The sequence below is a fragment of the Aythya fuligula genome, chromosome 9 (genome assembly GCF_009819795.1).
Source record: "Aythya fuligula isolate bAytFul2 chromosome 9, bAytFul2.pri, whole genome shotgun sequence".
NCBI lineage: Eukaryota > Metazoa > Chordata > Aves > Anseriformes > Anatidae > Aythya > Aythya fuligula.
This window is the reverse complement of record NC_045567.1, coordinates 13647823-13668914: the sequence shown is the minus strand read 5'-3', so window position 1 is coordinate 13668914 and position 21092 is coordinate 13647823. Positions and strand designations below refer to the sequence as shown.

At 48.2% G+C, this 21092-nt stretch overlaps 1 protein-coding gene across 1 annotated transcript; it reads left to right on the top strand.

Moving 5' to 3' along the window:
• The first annotated feature begins 12 nt into the window (after nt 1–12).
• Nucleotides 13–13691, top strand: BDH1 (3-hydroxybutyrate dehydrogenase 1). Its single transcript, XM_032193324.1, has 7 exons — nt 13–94; nt 1162–1290; nt 3504–3576; nt 4944–5054; nt 9260–9401; nt 10989–11141; nt 12145–13691. Exons 2-7 carry the CDS (start codon nt 1208–1210, stop codon nt 12612–12614), a joined length of 1032 nt encoding a protein of 343 aa, XP_032049215.1. The 5' UTR covers nt 13–94; nt 1162–1207; the 3' UTR covers nt 12615–13691.
• Nucleotides 13692–21092: the final 7401 nt, after the last annotated feature.

The window sequence follows — 21092 nt, the reverse complement described above, 5'->3', positions numbered from 1 at the left end:
CCCGGCCCTTCCCCCGGCCCGCCCCCGGGGCACCGGCACCGCCACAGCCTCATTCAAACGGCGGCAGCGCCCCGCAGCCCCCCGCCGGCTCCAGGTAAGGCGCGGCGCGGCGCGGCTCCCCGGGACTCCCCCCCCCCGCCGACATCCCCAGGGGTCGGCATCTCCCCTCGCCCCCCCGGGCTGCCTCCACCTGCAGCCTGCTCGGGGCCGGCAGGGAGTTCATAGCCCCCCGGGGCCCCTCCGCAGCTGGCCGAGCTCCGGGCCGGGCAGCAGCAGGGGTTAGGGGCCGGCCGGACCCCCGGCACCTCGCAGCGCAGCGCCGCAAAGCTGCCTTCATCGAGGTTTCTAGAGCTTTCTTTTCCTAGCCTGCTGTCCAACAACAGCTCTTTTATCGGGAATTTGACGTGGTTTTTTTTTTTTTCGCTTAGGCCTTTCACGCTGCAGGCCCCGAAGCTGCGGCAGCAGCACAGAATTCAGCAGAGATATAAAAAAGATCCCCAAACTAGGCAGCATTTCTCATCTGTAATGGAGGAAGCTGTGCTTTAGGCTGGGGAGACGTTTTTTGTGTGTCTGTGTTTGCGTAGTGTGCGCTGGATCTGGTTTATCCAAAGGGGGTACGATTGAAATCGACCTTCTGTGCTTCACTCCAGCTCTTGAGCTGTTTTCTTCCCCTAATAACTTACTCATTCCGTGTGCATTGTCCAGCTAATTAATTACAAAGAAATTTATTTTTAAGCACGTGGCTGTATGAGCCATAAAGCCCAGGGATTGCTTTGGGAACACGTAACGTAACGTCACCCGTGGCTTGAACTTCTGTTTTAGTTGAAAATTATTTTATATTTATCACTTGAAATAATATATTGCATGAGTAAACAACTCAATTTTTAGTTATTTCTGATAATATAGTTTAGGATGCATTAAACAAAGAGAAATGGACGTTTTCTTGAAATGACTTCCTGCTCGTCAGTTTACGTGTAATCTTTTTCCTTCTTTAAAGGCAGCTCGAGGTGGCTGAAGGTTGAGCCGTTTATCTCGGTGTGAGGGACTGCCAGGGGGAAAGATGAGTTCTTTGGACTTGATTTTCTCTTTGAAATACTTGGAGTCAGCACGACTTACAAAATAATTGAGCAACTAAAGCTGAGGTGCTATCTTGTCTTGCAGGTCTAAGGAAGGATAGCCTTGTTGGTAGAGTGTCTTAATTGGAAACATGTTGGCAACCAAGCTGTCCCGGCCTCTCCTGAACATCTCTGTGAAAAAACTGAATTTCAAGGACCCAGGGAATGGCTTCAGGTAAGTAACTTGGTGAAGAAGACGTGGAAAGGAACTTGGGTTGGGTAATGAAACTGAAGGTGTTTTTTTTTTTATTATTTTTTTTTCTTTCTTTTTTTTTTTTCTGAACATGAATTGGCAAAAAATTGCCTACCTAATTCTAACTCCTAGGTCTGAAAAAAAATATATATATATATATAATATATATATATATATATATATAGTTCAAATTCAGAGCAAATTGATTATTCTCACAGGGCTTGCTTTAAAGCAAGGTTCCCAAACAATAGTGTGTGTATTGCTAATTGTAAACAAGCAGTTTAATGGACTAAGCCAGAATTGCCACTTCTGTTGTTGTTCCACTGCTATTGATAGTGGTGTGTGGCACCATCACTGCCATGGATGGCTCCTGTGACAGAGCTGTAAAGAGCAAAGATAGCAAAGCAATTAAAGATTTCCTATGCAAACAGGTTGACCCTTTTATCTGCTATCTACACCACAACAGACTCAAGCTGCACCAGCAGGAATCTATCTGCTGTGACCTTAAATATTCAAATTAATGTTTTATTAAGTTCAGAAAAGACTTTTTTTTTCACTTTGTGCTTCTTGTAGTCGGGGCTTGGTACAAAGTTTTGTGGTTTTTGAACTACCCATACACTGCTAAATCTGAAATGGAAATGCAACTGTTTGTCTGAAAGATGGTGTTGACCATGATAGCAGTATCTTAATGCACTAAGGTAACATTTATGTACTTGACTCTTCAAGCTGAGAAATGCTTTTATTAGTGTAACTGAACAAAAACAAATGTGTGGTTACAAGGACAGATTTAATTTGTGGACCATCTGTGCATTTTAAAAGCCTCAGTTGTGATCTCTAGAATTCAGTCATGCAGAATGACAAAAATGGCTCATGGTACATTAGTGTACTTGAGGGCTAGCATCGTCTGTGCTTCTTAACTGTTTCCTCTGATGACATTCCTGCTGATCAGCAGCTGGCATCGATTTTAATGCCCTTGCCTTCAAGTCAAGGTAGAAAGAACACGAAGCAGTTATTCACTACAGGTTACTGTGAATAGAGTGCAGCAAATCAATTGTTCACTGTGTTGCAGTGAAATAACAGGACCAGATGTGACACTGAAAAATAATAATTAACTTCATACAATTAAAAGAAGCATTATGAATGTATCTGGGCACTTTGAAAAACACAGAGAAGCTTAGTGTTGAGACAAACGTTCTAAGCCAGGATTCTGGTCAGTAATGTTAACAGGCAGTTTGGGTCTGGGGTCTGACCTTTGCAGCAATGAAATTGGCCATTGCTGTTTCAAGAGTTGATTGAGCTTCTGACATTGAAAGTTAGAAAAAGAGCGGAACTGCGAAGAGCAGGAAGGTGAGTGGATACCATTACCTGCATGTAGGTCAGCTCCCTTCCCACCTGCTTCAAAGCTGTTGTGCTGTTAGACCCAGTCTTTAGCCCTGTTAGCAGAAAATACAGCTCAGAGGCCACAGTGTCTGCAGATTGCTGTTCAGTGTTGCACAGGTCACCCTAGGAGTGCCTGTGATGTCTGAGCAGGAGATAACTGTGGGTGATTAAGCAAATTCACTTAGAAGAGTGGCCTGGAAGATAATCTCTACTGAAGGATAGATGTTAGAGGAACCAGAGAGTAGCTGAAATACAGCATGTCTAGGGGAGAGCCAGAAGGCAGGGGGCCATGTCAGGGCCCAGATCGAAATATGAAAAAGCAGAGATAGTCCAGAGAGGTGTCTGGCAAGGATGGAGGACAGGGTCAATCTGATGTGTTGTCTAGGCCTGGTTTTGATTAATGACAGTAAGACCTAAGACGATGTGATGCTACTGGTTGCATAGCTTTTATAAAACAGATACTCACCTGGAAGGCACTGTTGCTTTGCTGTGGTCTGTATTTGTGAACACACTTCGTTTACTTCAGAGTCAGACATACTGTGCAGAGGAACTTCAGATCTGCATGGCAGATACTGCTCAAAAAACGAGTATCTCTTACTTTAAGCAGTTGCAAAGAGGAGATATAAGATCTGTCTAAGAGTATCTAATGCATGGATAGACATTGCAGAGGAAGAAATGTCCAGATTCTGTCCTCTCAAGTGACAGTCTGCACCATGTAGAAAGGTAACACCACATTCTCTCTCATGTGTAATGCTGCAGCACCAGGGTATGGATAAGAAACCCCATGCCTGATTGTTCTGTATTTTTTTTAACAGGCCTGTGAAAAGATTTTGCTTCCCTCTCTTGTCCTCATCTGGTAGCCGCTCTTATGCAAGTGAGGTTGATCAGGTGAGTGTGATTGTGGTTTCCAGATTGGGAACCAGTTCTACTGAGCTGGAGCTTTAAACTCCCTGAAGTCTGGTGACCAAATTCTTCTTTCCTATTCGCCCGAAAGACTCTGAGCTGGACCTCTTCAGCATACTCCACATTCTTTCCTAGCACAGCGCTTCCATTGACGCAACATGGTGCATGCTACTAAGGATGGAAATAAACAATCGCACCAGTGTTTTTTTTTCTATTTTTGGAACTCACTCAGCAGATGAAATCTTCCACCTTAGAGTGGAGGGTATTTCTATGACAGGTTCTTAACAAATCTCTTTCCAGTGTATGGTTGTATAAAGTCATGTAAATAAGTTGGTGTGTCCTCATCTTATTCTGGAGAGTGATCCCCTTCTTTAATAGCCTTTTCCTTGAAGGCGGTAGCTTGACAGAAATAGTGCCAAGCAAATGGAAAGGGGTTGTTTTGCCCTGTTGTCTGTCATGTGGCACAGAACTCAGCACTGTAGCAGGGCTAGAGCATGCACATCTTGCTCTGTAAGCCTTGGACAGAGTTAAAAGGAATTCAGGTGCAGCCCTCACGTCATTGCTAGGTGGGACTGATCAGTCCCTGTGTATCCTGTTGAAAGCCACATTTCTAGTTTTAACAGAGATGAGTTGGAATGAATTGCAAGCAGTTACTACCTCATCCCACCCACAGCAGCACCTTGCTGCATGCGCACCTGTTGCTGCTAGGATGTTTGATGCACTGTGTGGTTCTCAACATGCTGCTTAACTGTGGCCTCTGTTTGGGCTATGGCAAGGGGTTTGGAGAAGGAAAGAGATGTACTTCTATTCAAATTATAAGTTAGGAAGATCAGAAGACAAAAAAAAAAAAAGACAAGAAAAGAAAATCACCAACTGGTCTTAATTTCAATTCCCTTGATTCTACTTAGCTTTTAAAATGCAGCACTAGAGGTTTTATACACTAGAGGGAGAAAGATAAATGAGCAGTCAGTAAGGTTAACATACCGCCTTTTTTTAGTCTACCTATCTTCCCCACACCTTACAGGCTGCAAGGCACAGAACAATAGGAGCAGTTGCTATTGAAGAAAAATAATTTATTGAGAACTCTCTGGTATATTTTCAGATTTCATGATGGATGTGAAATGCCAGAGAGTGATAGTTTGCTTGGTCTCTGCCTTCAAAGTTGTTTGCCGGAGGTGCTAGAACCTGTTTCTTGTCTTCAGGAGGCTGTGGGTGGCAGTAGCTGGCAATGAACATAGAAAATGTCCCTGGAACAGACTGCTCCTGGCCAAGGACATGGTTTTGTTCTGCGTACTGCAAGTCACTGATTTTGAGTACTCAGTTCCAGCGCATTGTTTTGTTTTGTTTTGCAGATCGGCAGTAGAGCTGTGCTTATAACAGGTTGCGACTCAGGGTTCGGATTTGCCTTGGCCAAGCACCTGCATGCCAAAGGCTTCATTGTTTACGCTGGCTGCCTGCAAAAGGTAGGAAAACCAAAAACTTTGTTCTTCATCTGTGGCACGTGAACAGACACAACAAATCCAGTCTTTCATCTCTGCTCTGCAGAGCATCTTGCCAAGGAGAGGGAGGGTTGTTGGCAGCCCAAAGGGAAAGGCACAGGTGCTTGAATTTCATAGAGTATTATCTAGTCTAGACCATAAACAGCACTGCAGAAAGGTTCTTATTTGAATTACAACACTGTAGTCTGTTCCAATCCCAGTCAACCAGAACCCCACACCTGAGTTTATAGGGTTATCCATAAGTACTTTTAGTACCAGGCTGAGTCTGGATCTTTGGAAGTGCACTCAGTTTATACATCATTATTCAGAGTTTATTTTGATTAATTATTACATCTATCAAACCACCAGTGATTTTATAGCATATGGTATAAGGATTTATTTCTATATAGGTGAATACAACTGTGCTCTAGTGTGCGTTGGAGGTGCACACTGAACTCGCTGTGAAGGTGGTAAAGTCCCACTAGTGCAACTGAGAGCAGATTCAGGCCACAAATAGCCGAGTGGTGCAGTTGTTGATACACTCTCTAAGAGCAGTCAGAGATGCCTCATCATGGTGAATAACAGCTTTAGCCTTTCCTTGTGAAACACTGGCACATTTTCAGCAGCATGGCCATTTCCCGATGGAAGCAAACGTACTCCTCAGGATATCCTGGGGTGGGTCAGTTACTTTGATCCAAATCTTTTTGCTCACTTACCACTGCAAATGTGTCCTGAATAGTTATATTATTTAAAGAGACTTAGTCAGGTGTTGTTTTCTTTTTTTAAATGTTATCAATACTTTTTCTGATGTTAGTCTTTCCATTATTACAAAGTTTTGCTTAAATTATTAGTTTCTTTCTGCCACGTTTTTTTCAAATGAGAAATTTGTGTTCAGATTGCTCTGTCCCCTTGCGGTGTCTCAGCCTTGGGTCAAGGCTGTATTTTTTAACATGGGCTCCCTCTACAGGCTTCACAGCAGAACAAGATACTTTCTATAAACTGCTGCTTTTCCAAAGGTATTGAAAAGGGGGAGGGTAGAAAGCTGCTTTTTTTTGCAGCTATTTTTACTCTGCTTTTGTAACTAAAAGTCAACATTAGAAGAGATAATAACACTGAGACTTAAAAACCACTGTTCAGAATAATTGCCTGCCTATATGTTGACAGTAGTCCAAAATTTCAGAGCTACAGGGTTACTTCTGTATTTCACTTCCTCAGTCTGAGCTGCCAGAAAGACCTGATTTTCAGTGAGCATGCGTTTAACTGTTGCTGAAACCTCCCTTCCATTTTGGTGTCTTCAATACACATGCTACTGCAAGCACATTAGTGGAAAATCATGGACTTTGACAATTTCAGAATAAGCTGAAACAAAGCACATGACCGAACTCCTTTTAGCTTTTATCAGTGTTTGTTTCCTCTCCAAGAATCAGCAGAAGTCTTTGCTTTATCTCTGTATAATTAAATGCTGTGTTTTTTTTATCTGGATTCATGTTCCATGTTCCAAAATCTGTGTGATCATGGCAAGACTGGTGACACCAACTGTCATCAGAAAAAACACTATAAGCTCCCATGTTCATTGTTTGGCCTACTCTGTGTCTTCAGGTCATATACTTTATGGAAAAACAAACAAACAAACAAACAAGTTCTTAGCCCTGTAGAACTAAACTCCAAGAGACTGAGCTGACTTCTATTTATGCCATAAGTTTCATCAGACAAAACATAAAGAGAATTCTGATCAGTGTTATTGTTGGTGCTGATCTTAGGGACAGAGAATGCCTAGTGTGTTTTAGGTTCTACGTGGAACTAGAGGTGGAAGTAAGAAGCATCACATTTTGCTTGTAAACTGGGTATATTTGTCCTAGCCCTCACTGAGAGGAAATGAGTATGAAACTTGAGTGTTATTTTCATGTGACTGCTTCTCAGAGCACAGCTGCACATCAGAAACATACTCCAATTTGGGGAGCCATCGTGTCCCCTGGGTGTGCACTCTCCTTGCAGACAAAAAGTGTGTACAGTGCTGACCTTCATTAGGAAGGGTTTCCTAGAGTGGCCAGATCCTGAGCACCCAGCTGTTTTTTGCTGAAGGAGACCTGGGAGGTGTTTGGAGTCATGACTAAGGGGACCCTGAGGATGCATCTGTGCTAAGTGCTATTTCACACTGTTGGTTCCTAACATTTTCACCAACAAATGTATCAGTGAGTGTTGGTGCTTCGTTGCCAAAAGACAGTAGTAGACTGGATCCCATGAACAATCACGCTGCAGCTGTCTTATTTCTCCTCTTTGGTTAACAGCTGGAGGAGCCAGCTGACACGAGATGAAGAAGGTATTTTTCCAGCAGTATCTGTTACCAGTGGACATACGTGGTGTTGGTCACGGCTGTCAGGAGTGTCGTGCAATCCCTGTTTGCTTTGCTGTGTGTGCTCAGGCCTCTTGGAGCTTGCAGGGGAATGAGCAGGCAGAGGTTATCTGAGCAGCCCAGCATGCAGGCAAGTTCCTGGAGGGCCCAAAAGAGTGCTGAGAGCCACAGGGTGTGACGTGCCACTTCAGGGACGCGGTGATAGAGATCCAAGCTGAGGGCCATGAGAGTGACCGTGGAAAGAGGAAGACGAGGCAGTGGTGTGCTTTTTAAATGTATGAGAGCTGGATCCTCCTGCCATGGGGCCTGTGGACGCATGAGGAGACCCTTCCACTGCTGTGTGGGGCCCAAGGGTTGAGGGATGTGCTGTGCCCTGTGCCAGGAGGACATGACACAGTCACAGGGTACCTGGCTGGAGCACCCCCCTTCTGCCCTTTGTGGAGAGCTGAGGGGATGACCCTGTGGGCCTGGGTGAATGGCTGGGGTCTAACTCTTGGGTCAGGATCCCAGCTCAGGGAGAGCTTGCAGAGCCAGCTCTGTGAGGGAGGAGGAAGGGGATGCTGTGAAGTGTCCAGCAAAGCTTATGAGGCCTCTGACGCTGGTGCATTTCTGTGGCCCATAGACCTGGTCATGCAAAGTGAATCGGATACTCAGAAGTCCACTGCTGCACATCTTTTGCCAAACCTTCTGACATGTCGAACGACATGCTTTTCTCCACCTTGCGCCCACATATTGGCTCCTGGAGCTTTCTCCTCTGGCAGGCGATTTCATAGCACCTCACAGACCTGGCACTGGAGGAAGAAGCACGTTGGCTTTGCTGTTCTCCTTTTAGCTCTATCTGCTGATTCCAAGGGACTTGTATGCTTACATTTGCTGATTCCCTTTTGCCAACTTACTCCCTTTTTCCCCTTTTTGGGCCTTTGTGTGCTTTCCAGTGCTTTGCCATACGTGCTGACTCAGCACCAAAGTGGGTTTGAGTGAGCAACAAACTTAGCATGAAGCTGTTTTTGTTGACCATAAAACCAAACACCATAAAGCTATGCATGGGACTTCTAATGGCTCCATTTTGTATGTGAGATGCTTCTGTGTGAGGAGAATGCAGTAAATGCCTTCTCTTAAGGACCAGCACTAACCAGTATTAACGATCTGCTTTGGAATAAGGAAGGGTGGAGAAGATAAAGGAGACGCCAGGTACCCCAGTCAGTGAGCTTCGGGGTCCTGTGTGTGAGCCCAGCAGATAAGGCCAGGAACAAGAGGATCCAGGAGAAGGTGTTTTGGAAGATAAGGTGGCCCGGAGACGGAGCAGTGTGTAAGGCCACTCTTGTATGGGCAGTGTGGTACCTAAAGTGTGCTGCCTGGCGTGGGCTCTCTGAGGGGGCAAGTGAGCAGTCTGAAAGCAATTCAGGGATAGCTACAAATTCATACTAATATGGTGTGTAAGTGTTTTATACCGTTACCACCACCACACCATTTGTTGTGCCCTGTGCACAGGCCAAAGTGACCACAGCACCTGTGGTAGTGGAGCATAGCTTGATCTCAGAGCTGGTACTGGGGCAGGAGTAACCTTGCTGGGCAGATCCAGCTCCTCCTGCTTTCGATTGCTGCAGCAGTTTGTAGCAGCCAACTCGATGACAGGGCTGATGGTCAGATAGAGCTGCTCAAGGAATGGTTTTCTTCTGCAGGAGCAGCCCTGTCTGTGCCCTTTTGTACTGCAGGACTGTCCTGATCATTCTGATTGCCCTGTGCACTCTCTTGCTTGATTTGGTGGTTGATACATTTCTGATCTTCTACACAAGTTCTTTGGCCAGATTGAAACCAGCTCTTTCTTCCCCTCTAGGACAAGGGAGATGGTGGCTCCAAGGATCTGGACAACATGAAGAGTGACCGAATGAGAACTGTCCAGCTCAATGTCTGTGACAGCAAAGAAGTGGACCGAGCAGTGGAGCACGTGAATAGCAGCCTGGAGGACCCAGAGAAAGGTTGGTGCATCCAGAGGTCTGTCAGGTCACACGAAGATAGGTGACAAGAGCTCCCTCAGCTGGGCACCGAGAGCATTTTCAGGGCACACTTCAGAAGCTGAGCAGTAATACATTGAAGGGCAAAAAGCTTTGAGGAGCAGCAGTGCAGAACAAACGGCCTGTTTAAATGTGCCATATCAGAAGGCAGCTTCCCACTTGCACCTTAAGAGAGCATCTGCAAACAACAACAACAAAAGGACTTGGCTTTTTTATTCACTAGCTCCCATAGGGACATAAGCAGAAATTGAGGTGGTACTTCAAGGCCCTGGGATGAGTGCTTTACTGCTGTGAACTGACATTTATTGCGACCCCCTTTATGTCTTAAAACCTGGCCAGTGCCCAAAGATTGTGGATTAGCAACCAAAGTGTCTCCCCTATACTTTCTAAAAACAAAGGAAATAGAGATGTTATCAAAAGGATTTCTTATGAAGCTGACTATTATTAATGCTATCACAAATATTACTATATATTATACATTTCATAGTTCCAGGGGTAGCTGTACCTGTCTTTCTTAGCATGCCTGCCTCATTCTGATGTGAGGAGAGCAAACTCTGTTCTGGTACTATGAAAATTCCAGTTGCTCATGCATTCCTAAAACCTTTCCACCCTTTGGTGACCTACATTTTTCTCCTTAAGGAGTGTCCCACTTCAGCACCTGAAGGTTGTTCACAAACAGAACAACCAGTAATTTTTTATTTTGGATTTTGCAAAAATTTATTTATTTTACTTTTTTTTTTTTTAATATTTATTTTTATGTATACATTTCTTCTTTATAAAATTTTCCAGCCCTGTATTCTCAAGCATTGGCCAAGAGGACGTTGCTTTCTCTGGGCTGCTTCTGAGAACGTAGATTTAGACACAGTCAGTCAACAGCTAACAGCAAGAATTTATAAAAAGCAGAGAGATGCCAACCCAGACCTTTCTCAGTGTTTCCTGTGCAATTAGAAAATATATGAAGTGAGTTCATTTTATTCCAAATTCCTTTCTAAACCTTGTTTTCATTGGCAAATGAGTTGATAGCTTCTGTTCATATCTTGCTTAGAGCAGAATAAAAGGGAGAGGCCATGGCAGGCTCAGCCATTTCCATATCCTCCTTACCAGTATTGCAGACATTCTAAATCTTATGGTGACACAAGAGATTTTATACCAAAAGAATTACTTTTGTTTCTTACAAAGTCTTTTTTATTCTTATTATTTGCACTTAGAGAGTGTCCTTTGCTGCTTTTAAAAATCATGATGGATAAAAAGAGAATATCAAGCAGAACAGCTTAGACAAGCTGAAATCCTGTTTGCTGTTTCAGAATTTCACTGGAAGATATACTCACAGTACTTTGTGGTTGCAGTGTTGGGCACTACAAACAGATTTTGATTGTGGTTATATTTGTTCAGGAGACTAAGGTTTGCTCTGGGTTCTCTTCTATCTGGTTGTCATCATTACAGGTCTTAATGAAGAGCTTTCTGGTTCAGTTACCTATTAACCAGGCCTTTTCCAAGCTGATCTCATTGGTTTCATAGAGGGAAAACTTTCTGCTTGATTCTACCTTGTAGGGCTCTGGGGGCTGGTTAACAACGCTGGGATCTCCACGTTTGGGGAAGTCGAGTTCACCAGCATGGACACCTACATGGAGGTGGCTGAAGTGAACCTGTGGGGCACTGTGCGAACCACCAAGGCCTTCCTGCCGCTCATCCGGAGGTCAAAGGGTGAGTGATCTCCTCCTGACTTTCACTCGGTGGAGTGGGTCCTTTGCCCTGTCCCGTGTCTTACTGTGACAGAGACCAGAAGGTTTACTACACTTCTCCCTGCACCACTGGCCACCTTCCTACCTTTACAGACAGAATGTGACCCACAGCACAGGCACAATGGCTCTGGAGCTCACATGAGCCTCAGCATAAAAATGCAAAATAGTTCTTGTAGTGGGGCCAACTACCTGACTAAATGAGGATATTTTTTACTATATGTGGCCCAGGGAGCATTTCTCTGCCATGAGAAGGTGTCTGCTTCTGTGGTCGAGGTTGCTCTTTCTCATATAACTCATCACAGAGCACTGATAGAAAGTGCAGAGAAAGGCAGACTCTGGTTAGACTGCAGCATCCAGTCTCCTACCAGCGCTCTCCCCTGCCATAATGGAAGAGGAGGAAAGACCCAGCTCTGTGCCCAAAGCCATAATCCAGCTGTCACATGGAGAAGGATGCAGTGGGCTTAGACTGCTTTTTCTGTTTGTGGTACAGGAGCAAGCTATGCCCCTTTGGGAGGCAGACACTATAAGCTACCGCTGGGCTCCTGGATATCGTGCCTTAGCCTTGCAAATAAACAAGCTCAGTCTTGGTGCCAGAGGTTTCCTTTGATGCTGCTTCCTCTTGGCTGGGCTCAGTCCTGATTGCTGCTGAGCAATCCAGTTTCCCACCGTGCAGGTTCTGTCCAGCCTCTTCCATGTTCCCCATAGCACCACACTTTGTGTGTTGCTGTGTGCCTGTGCCCTGGGGTGCAAGGAGCCAGGGAGCACCCCGCAGTGGGCTTCTCCTGCCTGAAGGCTGGTGCATAGGGTGGGAATGCTCAGATAGAGCCACCAGCGGGTCTGCCAGGCAGCTCTTAGGGACATGCGGGGAGGGGTGGATGCACGTTCAGGGATCTGGTGGGAGGTTTGTGTCAGGTATCTGCTCTGCACATCTCAACTCAGCTGTGCTCTACCTGGCCCCCGCCTAGGTCGTGTAGTGAACATCAGTAGCATGATGGGTCGGATGGGCAGTCCTGCCCGCTCGCCGTACTGCATCACCAAGTTTGGCGTGGAAGCCTTCTCCGACTGCCTGCGGTACGAAATGCAGCCCCAGGGGGTGATGGTCAGCATCGTGGAGCCGGGCAACTTCATAGCTGCCACCAACCTCTACAGCCCCGAGCGGATCAAAGCCATAGCCGACAAAATGTGGGACGAGCTCCCTGAGATAGTGCGCAAAGACTACGGCAGGAAGTACTTCGACGAGCAGGTCAGCAAGATGGAGACGTACTGCAACAGCGGCTCGACAGACACCTCGCCGGTCATCGAGAGCGTTGCCCACGCGCTCACCTCCACGACCCCCTACACCCGCTACCACCCCATGGATTACTACTGGTGGCTGCGCATGCAGATCATGACACACATGCCTGCGGCCATCTCAGATCGGCTCTATGTCTATTGAGGCCTCGCACTCCTAGGCTACCCCAGTGGGAAGTTTGTTTTGAAGAGAGCATTGTACACAGTTCCCTTTTTTTAAATTTTTCTAACCTCATTTCAGAGTACTGTATTTTAGCTCTAAAGGGTTCATCTAAACATCTGACATAACCTAAAGGGCAATAACTTGCAAAGGGTGCTTCATAGGCAGGAATATATTATGTTTGTGCAGGGACGTTGTTTCTTTGCTATTTATTTCATGTAATCCTTTTTTTTTCACCTCAAATGTCAAGTTAAAATCGTTATTTAAATTGCAATTGCTCTGAAGTGGTTTCAAAATAATTTCTGCTGTTGACCGCACACAATTTTCAGAATTCCTGCCTAGGACGCAGCCTTCGCACCGTATAACAGAGGCCCTCCATGCTGTAGTGGCAAGCCACCGCCTCCTGATGACTAAGTGTGTCCAACAGACTTTTCCAGGCCTGATTACAGTAACCCAAGGCAAAGCAGAGACTTCTTTAATTTGGGGATCAGAACTCAAGACATTCGAAATGCTGAAACCAAGCAGCCGACCCTGTCCCTTCTTCTCTGGGAATTATACTGAGAATTACTAGAGAAAAGGAACCAGTCTGCTTTTTTCACATGCTTTCTTGGAGTTCAGTCATCCAAGGACTCAAGCCAGCAGACTTTTCCCACAGGAGTTTCTTAATCGTATGAGCATTCCCATGAGTGTGAGAAGCTTTACTCACAGGGCTGCAGGCATCTGGATTGACCCCTAGTAACATTTCTCCTCTCTTCAGTAGTAGTTGAATGCCAACTCCTAGAGTTTCCCTTCAACTCCTGTAATCTGTGAGGGTCACCACTGACCACAGGGAAGCAAAGAGGGTTATAGTGAATCAGATCAGTGAATGCCATTCTTACCAGGGACCTCAGTGTGAGTTACACTGAAGTATTTATACAGCACCACACACAGAAGGCCCTTAACTCTCGCCAGGGCCTCCAGGCACTACTGCAGTGCAGGTGCCATTAATAACTTCCATTGAAGGAGTCACTGAGCCGAAGTACATCTAACAGGATATAAATCTAACAAAACGTCCATAACACAGTAAAGTTAACTTTAGGTGCAGTGTAATTTCCATGATGGTTATGTTTACATGTCTGTGAAACATTTGTTTTGTACTGTAAGAAAATCAGGAAAGGAAAGGAGAAAGAAAATGAAAGAAAAAAAAGGAAGGAGAAAGGAAAAGAAAGGAGGAAGGAAAGGAAAAAGGAAAGGACAGGACCACAAAAGAGCCTTTCATGGGGAAATGTTGAAAGAGTTAATTTGTTTAAGCTCAAAAGGAAAAAAATAAATAATTAAAATAACCATTGCTAGCAAAGTTGAAGAGAAGGGATCTCATGTGCTATAGTAACATACCATGACGTGATCAAACTCCTTTGGCTTAATAAATGTATACATGAATGGTAAAATTCAGAGGCTCCCTCTCTGGTTTTTTAACATATACGGTGAAAAGTTCATATCCTTTTTTTTTTTTTTAATTTGATGAAGTTTGTGCTTGTTTTTATACATACACGCTTAACTCAGAGGCGTATTTGCAGCCTAGAGTTTTATATGTCCACATTAGTGCAAGACTTTAGTATGAGCGCTGGATGTATCCTCCTGCCTCTCACGACAAATATGCCAAACCCCTGGACTCTGTGATCACAGCTCTTACGCCTGCATCTGTACCAGATTCACACAGGTAACTGAGGACTGTTATGGATCACTCCCATGGAGTGGGAAGAGACTGAGCTACAAAGAGTAGAGGGGATGGCAGTGATTCAGCAGGGCAGGCATACAGCAGGTCACTGACAAAATAAAACTCTGGGAGAGACTTGCCAGCTGGAGGTGCCTCTCTGAGCTCTGCTCTCTCTCTTCCCACATATTTCTTGCCAAGCAGAGGCACTGACACGACATCTCACCACACAGCAACCCTTGGGCAACCTGGAGTTGCCTTTGTGCTTGGCAGCTCCATCACACCAGTGCTAGAGGAAGAGGCGTTGGGCCAGTTTCACTGAAGGTAGGAGAGGGACCTTCAGAGCACGCTTGATTGGGACCACATTGCTGCTGGGGAACGCATCCCTCCTCTTCCTCTTTGGTAGAGACATAGGAGATCTGCCGCCACCTCTCTACATATCAAATCCAATGGGAAACGAGTGGTTCAGTGCCTAAATGATTGAACCAAGGCCATCAGAAAGCCACTGGCCGGCTTGTATTAATGTTCTCCGTGCAGTAGCGTGGTTGAGATCTATGTGCCTCAGCTCCCCAGGAGCTGAGCAGATTGTCATCAGTGCTTTCTGTGGTAAGACTCTCTTAACCTAAAAATATCTTCTCTGGTGTGGTGGGAGGCAGCAGAGATGGGGTAATTTTAACTACAGCTGTTACATCTTGTTCTAAACCTTAGCGAGGAAATGTTGAAGCTCTGCCCACTGAATAACTTTCTGTTTCTAGTGTTGAGGGAGGCGAGTGTTGCACTTGAGACCCACCTCATTGCCACGAGTGCAGGGACTTCCTGGTTAAACAATATTATTTCATAGCCAGGGAAGCTATGGGAGAGCAGGTCCTAAGCCTGCACCTCAGCTCAGTAGCCCCGCAGAGGCTCCTGGCTCCCCTTGCAGGCAGAGGTGCCAGCCCTGTGCGTTGGTCTGAGGCTCGTGGTCCTGGGCTGGCAGTTCAGACCAGGGCTGCTCTGGGCACAGGAAAGTGGAAAGGGCTGAGCACAGAATGCCTGCCCCAAGTGAATTAAATTTAAGAATTAAATAGGTACTGAATTAAATACACGAACGGCTCAGTTGCTGAGCCACCAAGTCAAATGCCTGTCTGAACTGAGGTCTGACTGAAGCAAAGGGACCTTGCTCCCAAGCCTATATACAGCTTCTGGCACTTTGGGGACCGTGGCTCTGAAATGAGAGTGGCTTCCAGCCTGGTCCCAGCAAACAAGCAGGGAGCGACGTGCACAACCCCCAGAAGACCTGACTAAAGCTCTCCAGGAAGGTGCCAGCGGGGAGCACAGCGCTGCTTCCCCTTCCGCAGCAGCAGTGCAGGGCTTGCCCTGCAGCCTTGTGGTGCTGCAGACTAAAACCGGCGCTTCCCTACAGGAGATGAGACGTCAGCCTGGTATTGCCAAAGCAGCAAGGGGAGCCTGCCTTTGTGCCAGCTCTTGCACAACGCTGCAAGGCAGCCCAGCAGCCGTGGGTGGCAGCAGCAGCTCGCACTGGAGGAGCTCTGCCTTGCCATGCAAGAAGGGGGAGATGCCAGGACCAGGAGCAAGGCAGCAGCCCCAGGGATGCCAGGCTGTGCCAGCCTGGGCTTGTCACCACCCGTCACCTGGGCATCACAGGGTGTGGGATGAAAAGGGTGCTGTGAACCTGCCTGAATTTGCTCAGGTGGTGGAGGAGGTGATGGCAAAGCCGGGGGTCCCAGCTTGGGACTTTCACCCATAACCACGCCGAGAGGACGTGCGGTGGCACAGTGCGTTCTGCAGCTCCTCTGCAACAGGTGAGGGACAGGCAGCGATAGTTGTCTATCAGCTCTGTATTTCACTTTAAAAGGGCCCCAGGACTTCAGGACAGCCTGAAAAATTGCAAATCCAGCTGCTTTGCTGCTACACCTGCACCCAGAAGGCAGCTCAGGGCAGTCTGTGGGAAGCGTAGGGGCAGGGAATCTGGGTAAGATGTACACTGTGTTTTAGAACAATGTTTGCTAGCAGTGTTTAGTTTGCTTCCGATTGTGGTTGTTTGAAGATGACTTTTTGTCACTGTCTGTCCCCAGTTACATGAGTCTCTGTGTCCATGTGGGGCTCTGCCACTGTGTATAAATACTTACCTGGAAGAGAGATTGGACCTGTATTTGCCACACAGCTGCCTTTGCTGCAGGTTTATCGAGTCATTCTCCTTCCTCCTCTAGCACAGGGTTGTAATTATTTGTGTGATGTGGGAAAGCTTTAGCAGAAAAGCTTGGCAGAGCCGTCATCACCCACTGCATGAGTTGTGGAGAAACGGTGCTCTCCCGAGGTGGTGGTGGTCCTGTTTCACAGCCAGGGGGCAAGCAGGCCATCTCACCTGCAGACCAGCTGTGCTCAGATGCTGGTGCTGAGAAACCACAACCGAGGAGCCATGGCCCAGGCAGGGCTTTACATCTTGCCTTCACCAAGGGAGAAGAGGACACAGAAGAAAGCGAGCTCCAATTTCTCCTCTCTGCGTTAGCCCAGGTACTCATCCTTGAGCACAAACACATCTTATTTTCCAGCCAGAACTGCAGGTTGGGAAGTAACAGGACCCTGCCCTCACCCTTCCCAAATACCAAAGCCCCAGAACGCTCCTTGCTGGAGCCTGGGGTGGAAGTGTAAACGCTCTGTCATTATTTCTCCCTGGGCTGTGACTGTCAGAGCAGCGGTGTGAAAATGTGGTAATATCAGGAGAGATCAGCGGAGAGGTATTTCTGACTTTACCTGGAGCAGGGTGGACCGTAAATCTTGTGAGATAACATGTTGCCACAGAGACTCGCAGCCAGTTTTTCAGGCCTTAGGAGTCTGAATGCTGCCAGCAAGCACACCTGAACCAGCCCGCCAGGTCTGTGCATCGCCAGCGCAGCAAGCAGCAGGTTTCTGTTGCACCAAGGGCCACAGACTATTCCTGCTCCTCATATTGCACAACCTTAGAGGTATTGTGTCAAACCTTATCGGGATATAAACTGGGGTATTCATGTCTTGAGACCAAAAGCATAGGTGGTCTGAGAGGCCAGGAGAAATGACAAAGGCTGGTTCAACAGAAGCTGATGGGTGAACACCACTCTTGTGTCACCTCTGGGTCTGCAGTGGGTTTAGAAACTGTGAAATATCTTACTCGCTGACGGCCTGGCCCTGCCTGGGATCCCCAGCAGCCCAGGACCCCATTGCAGTCCATCCTGGGGCCATCCATCCCTGCCCAGTGGCCCCAAAGGACACCGGTCCCCCCGAGCTGGATTCACCCCACAGCACCCGTCTCCCTGGGCCCTGGTCCTGCTGGGGGCAAGAGCAGCTCCCAGAGGTGTGGGATGGATCCATGGGGATGGGGATGCTGCTGGCCACCCTGAGCACCTAGGGGTGGGCATCCCTCTCCTCCAGCCTGTGCTTCGCTTTGCTGCCAGGGAAATGTCCCCTGGAGGTGCCAGCAGCCCCTGGGGCCTCCCTCGGCCTGGCAGTGGTTTGGGCCTGAGGCACTTGGCTCTGTGCAGGCCGGGCTGCTGCCCATGGGACCCAGAAGGTGCTGTGGGGTGACATGGGCACACAGAGATGTGGCCGGGGTGCCCAGGGACTGCAGGGGCCCGGACCAGCTGCCCCTCACCCCTTCCACACAGTCCCAAGTGTGTTTTGGCACCCAGCACTGTGGGGCTGGTCTTGGCCACCCCAAAAGGCTCTTTGTGGCTCAGGTTGCTGTGGCCATCAAGCAATGATGCTGGGTGGTTTCTGTCCCATTTCAGGGAGATGCTGGTGCCCTGCAGGAATTCATTTTCTGACTGCTGTCACCTTTCTTTAGAAATGATCCAGGCACACTAACTTGTTCCCAGAAATGGAAAAAATGCGTGCACATCCCCATCCCGGCTGGTAGCCAGCCCTCTGACAGGCAGGATGTGTGACCGGGCCTGGAGCTGGGGCTGCAGGCTGAGCTCACACCCGCACGGTGCTCCTGGAGAGCACAGCTCCAGCCACCGCTCCCAGCCCACGCAGACGGGATGGAGGAGATGGCTGAGATCTTTGAAATGTGCTTTTCAATAGGATTCACCCCCGTTTGAAACAGCAGGGAGAAAAGAAATCCACAAGAAACTACCCAGGGGCCTGTAAATGTCTGTTAAGCTGCAGAGAGGATGAAAGCAGATGAGGTTTTTTTTAGGACTCAGCTGCAACACTTTAAAACCCACTCCCAGCAGTGCCTCAAGCTGGCCGGCTTTGATCTGAAATGCAGTGGGAGAGTTCACAGGAGCTCTTGCAGCGCTGCAGCAGCGGGCAGCCGGGAGGTTTTGTGTGGATAGCAGCATTCCTGAAGTGATTGCAACCGTCGTGGTGGATTTCTGTAAGGGAAGCCAGCAAACAAGCAAGAGCAGATTTTCAGCCAGCTCGTGTCCACGTGCCGGGTGAGCGGTGCTGAGTGTGCCTTGAGCTGTAACCACACCAGTGTGCACCGCGCTCCCACAGCAGAATTTCTAAAACACCACATTCCTTAAAATACCAAATTTTGGGGCTGCTGTGTGTGTTGTTGGTGGCAAAACCTGCTGACATGTCTACAGCAGCAGCCCCTGAGCAGGCAGGGCAGAACACAGGCGTTGCTGCCTTGAGATGCTCCCCGCACCCCGGGGGGCTTTGACCCCACTGCCTGCCCGCTCCTTCCACCCTCTTGCCTGAAAGCCATCGGCCCTGCCCCAGCTGATTACAGGCCCGGCTGGAAATGCAGACGGCTTGTGATTTCAGTGTGAGTCACAGGAGGCTCGGTGGCTTTGCTTTCCTTAGAGCTCCAGCCCCTGGGCTGGGGTGGTTAGCCGGTAATGTCAGCTTGCCTCGCCAAGGGAGCACGTCTGGCACAGAGAAGTCGGGATGTGTGCCGAGCAGGCTCGGGAGCCCCAAAATGAGGGAGCAGGCAGGAGTCCCAAGCGTTATTTTGAAGTCTTTTCTCCTCTTTGGGGAAAAGAGGCCACAAGGTGGCCGGAGGAAGGCTGGTTACACGCCTCTGCCTCCTCTTTGGTGCCCAGGAATGTCCCAGGCCCTGGGCTGTGCCGAGCTCAGACCCACACTGCCTTCACCACGGCCTTGCCTTCTCCATGGCTGTCCCCAGCCTCCGCTGGCTGACAAAGCCCCTCCAGCCTCCAGAGGTGTGGAAACAGTGGGAGCCGTCTGTTGTGTACGCTATTTTGTTATTTGTTGGTGTGAAAAAAAAGCTTGGAAAAGCTGACAGTGAGCAGCTAGGGGAACACGTCCCGATAGGAAGCACCTGGGGGTGCAGCTGACCTCCCCAGCCTGCAGCCCAGCACCGCCCTGTGATGGCACTGCCCTGCGGTACAGCAGCGGCCTTCCCTTTCCTGCTTGCTTACAGAGCCTTTTCATAACATCTCTGAGCAAGCCCGTTATTTATCGGGGTAAAATTGGCTATCCAGAAAGGTATGAGTCTGCTCAGGGTCAGGAGGACCGCAAATACCCATTTTCTAGTCCTGACCCTGCAAACCTGCTGGATGATAAGGCTGTCAGGTTTGTAAGCAGGCATTGCCACACAATGAGAAGACAATTACAGAGGGGGAACATTTCTCCTGGGCTCCACAATTCACCAGCAGGTGTGAGTGCCACTAACCTCACAGGGAATGGGGCTGGTGGCCTGGGGGACGTGCTGTTCCCTGTAGGAGCGTTGCAGCGTTACTGGGACTGCTGGGGAGACTTCTCCCCTCCCCTGGGAAAATGCTGTGAGAGGGCACGGGGCTGCCCGGCAGCTCTCAGCAGCTGGCCCTTGTAGCTGGATCATGCTTTGGGCTTTTCCAGTGATGTTTGCCACCCTGTGATAGGGATCCTTGCTCGCCCAGCACATGCTTTGCTGTTGAGCCTTCCCTTGCAGCACCAGCTGTGCCTGGTGGCAGGCCTGACACTGAAGCTCCTGTGCCTCATGTTACATGGCGTGTATGGAAATCGGGTGGTTTCTGAGCAAAACAGCCACAACTAAGGGGATGTCATACACAGAGGAGCCACAAAATGAAGCGAGTCTCCTTCCCAACAAAGGTTTGCACGCTAGTATTTACTGACTGCCCATGTGGAGGGGAGGTTTGTAAGAAAAAAACCACACATGAATAAAAGACCTTCTTTTCCACCAAGCTTGAAAAGCCTGTTAAAAATCTGTGTTCATTTGTTATTTATTGCCATGAAATATTTGTCTGACATTTCTAATCACAGCCAATACCTCAATGTGGCTTAAAGCTTAATTGCTTGAACTTTTCTGCTAGCAACGAGCTGATGCTCTGACCTTCTCCTTGCAGCAGCAATCAATTTACAGCGCAGCAGCACTGCCTTCTGCCAGAGCCCAGCGAGCAGAGAAGTGCCCACGGGCTTTTCTTTAGGGTTTTGCTGTCAGAGCGCCCTCAGGGCAGGTAGGGAGCAGAGGTGCTGCTGCCCCTTGACGTGGCTTGGCTGAGGGCTGTGCCGTGTCCTGCTCCCCATGCCCTGTTGCCCTCCTGCTCAGCCCCAAGGCCATCGGGTGCCCACATGGCCCCTGCAGCATCCTGGTCTCAGGGCTCCCCTGCAAACGGCAAAGCAGAACTTTGGCAGCAGGGGAGGAGGAGCTGCCCTCTGGCACACTCCAAAAGGCTGGATGCTGTATCCTGAAACTTTGCTACCCTCATACCGGTCTTTTCCCTCCCATAAGATACGTTTTGTGTCTGAGCATGGTCATGCAGTATTTCCATGCCACTGGCCTGATGTCACATTTCACTATGGACAAGTAAGGAGAGAGGCCT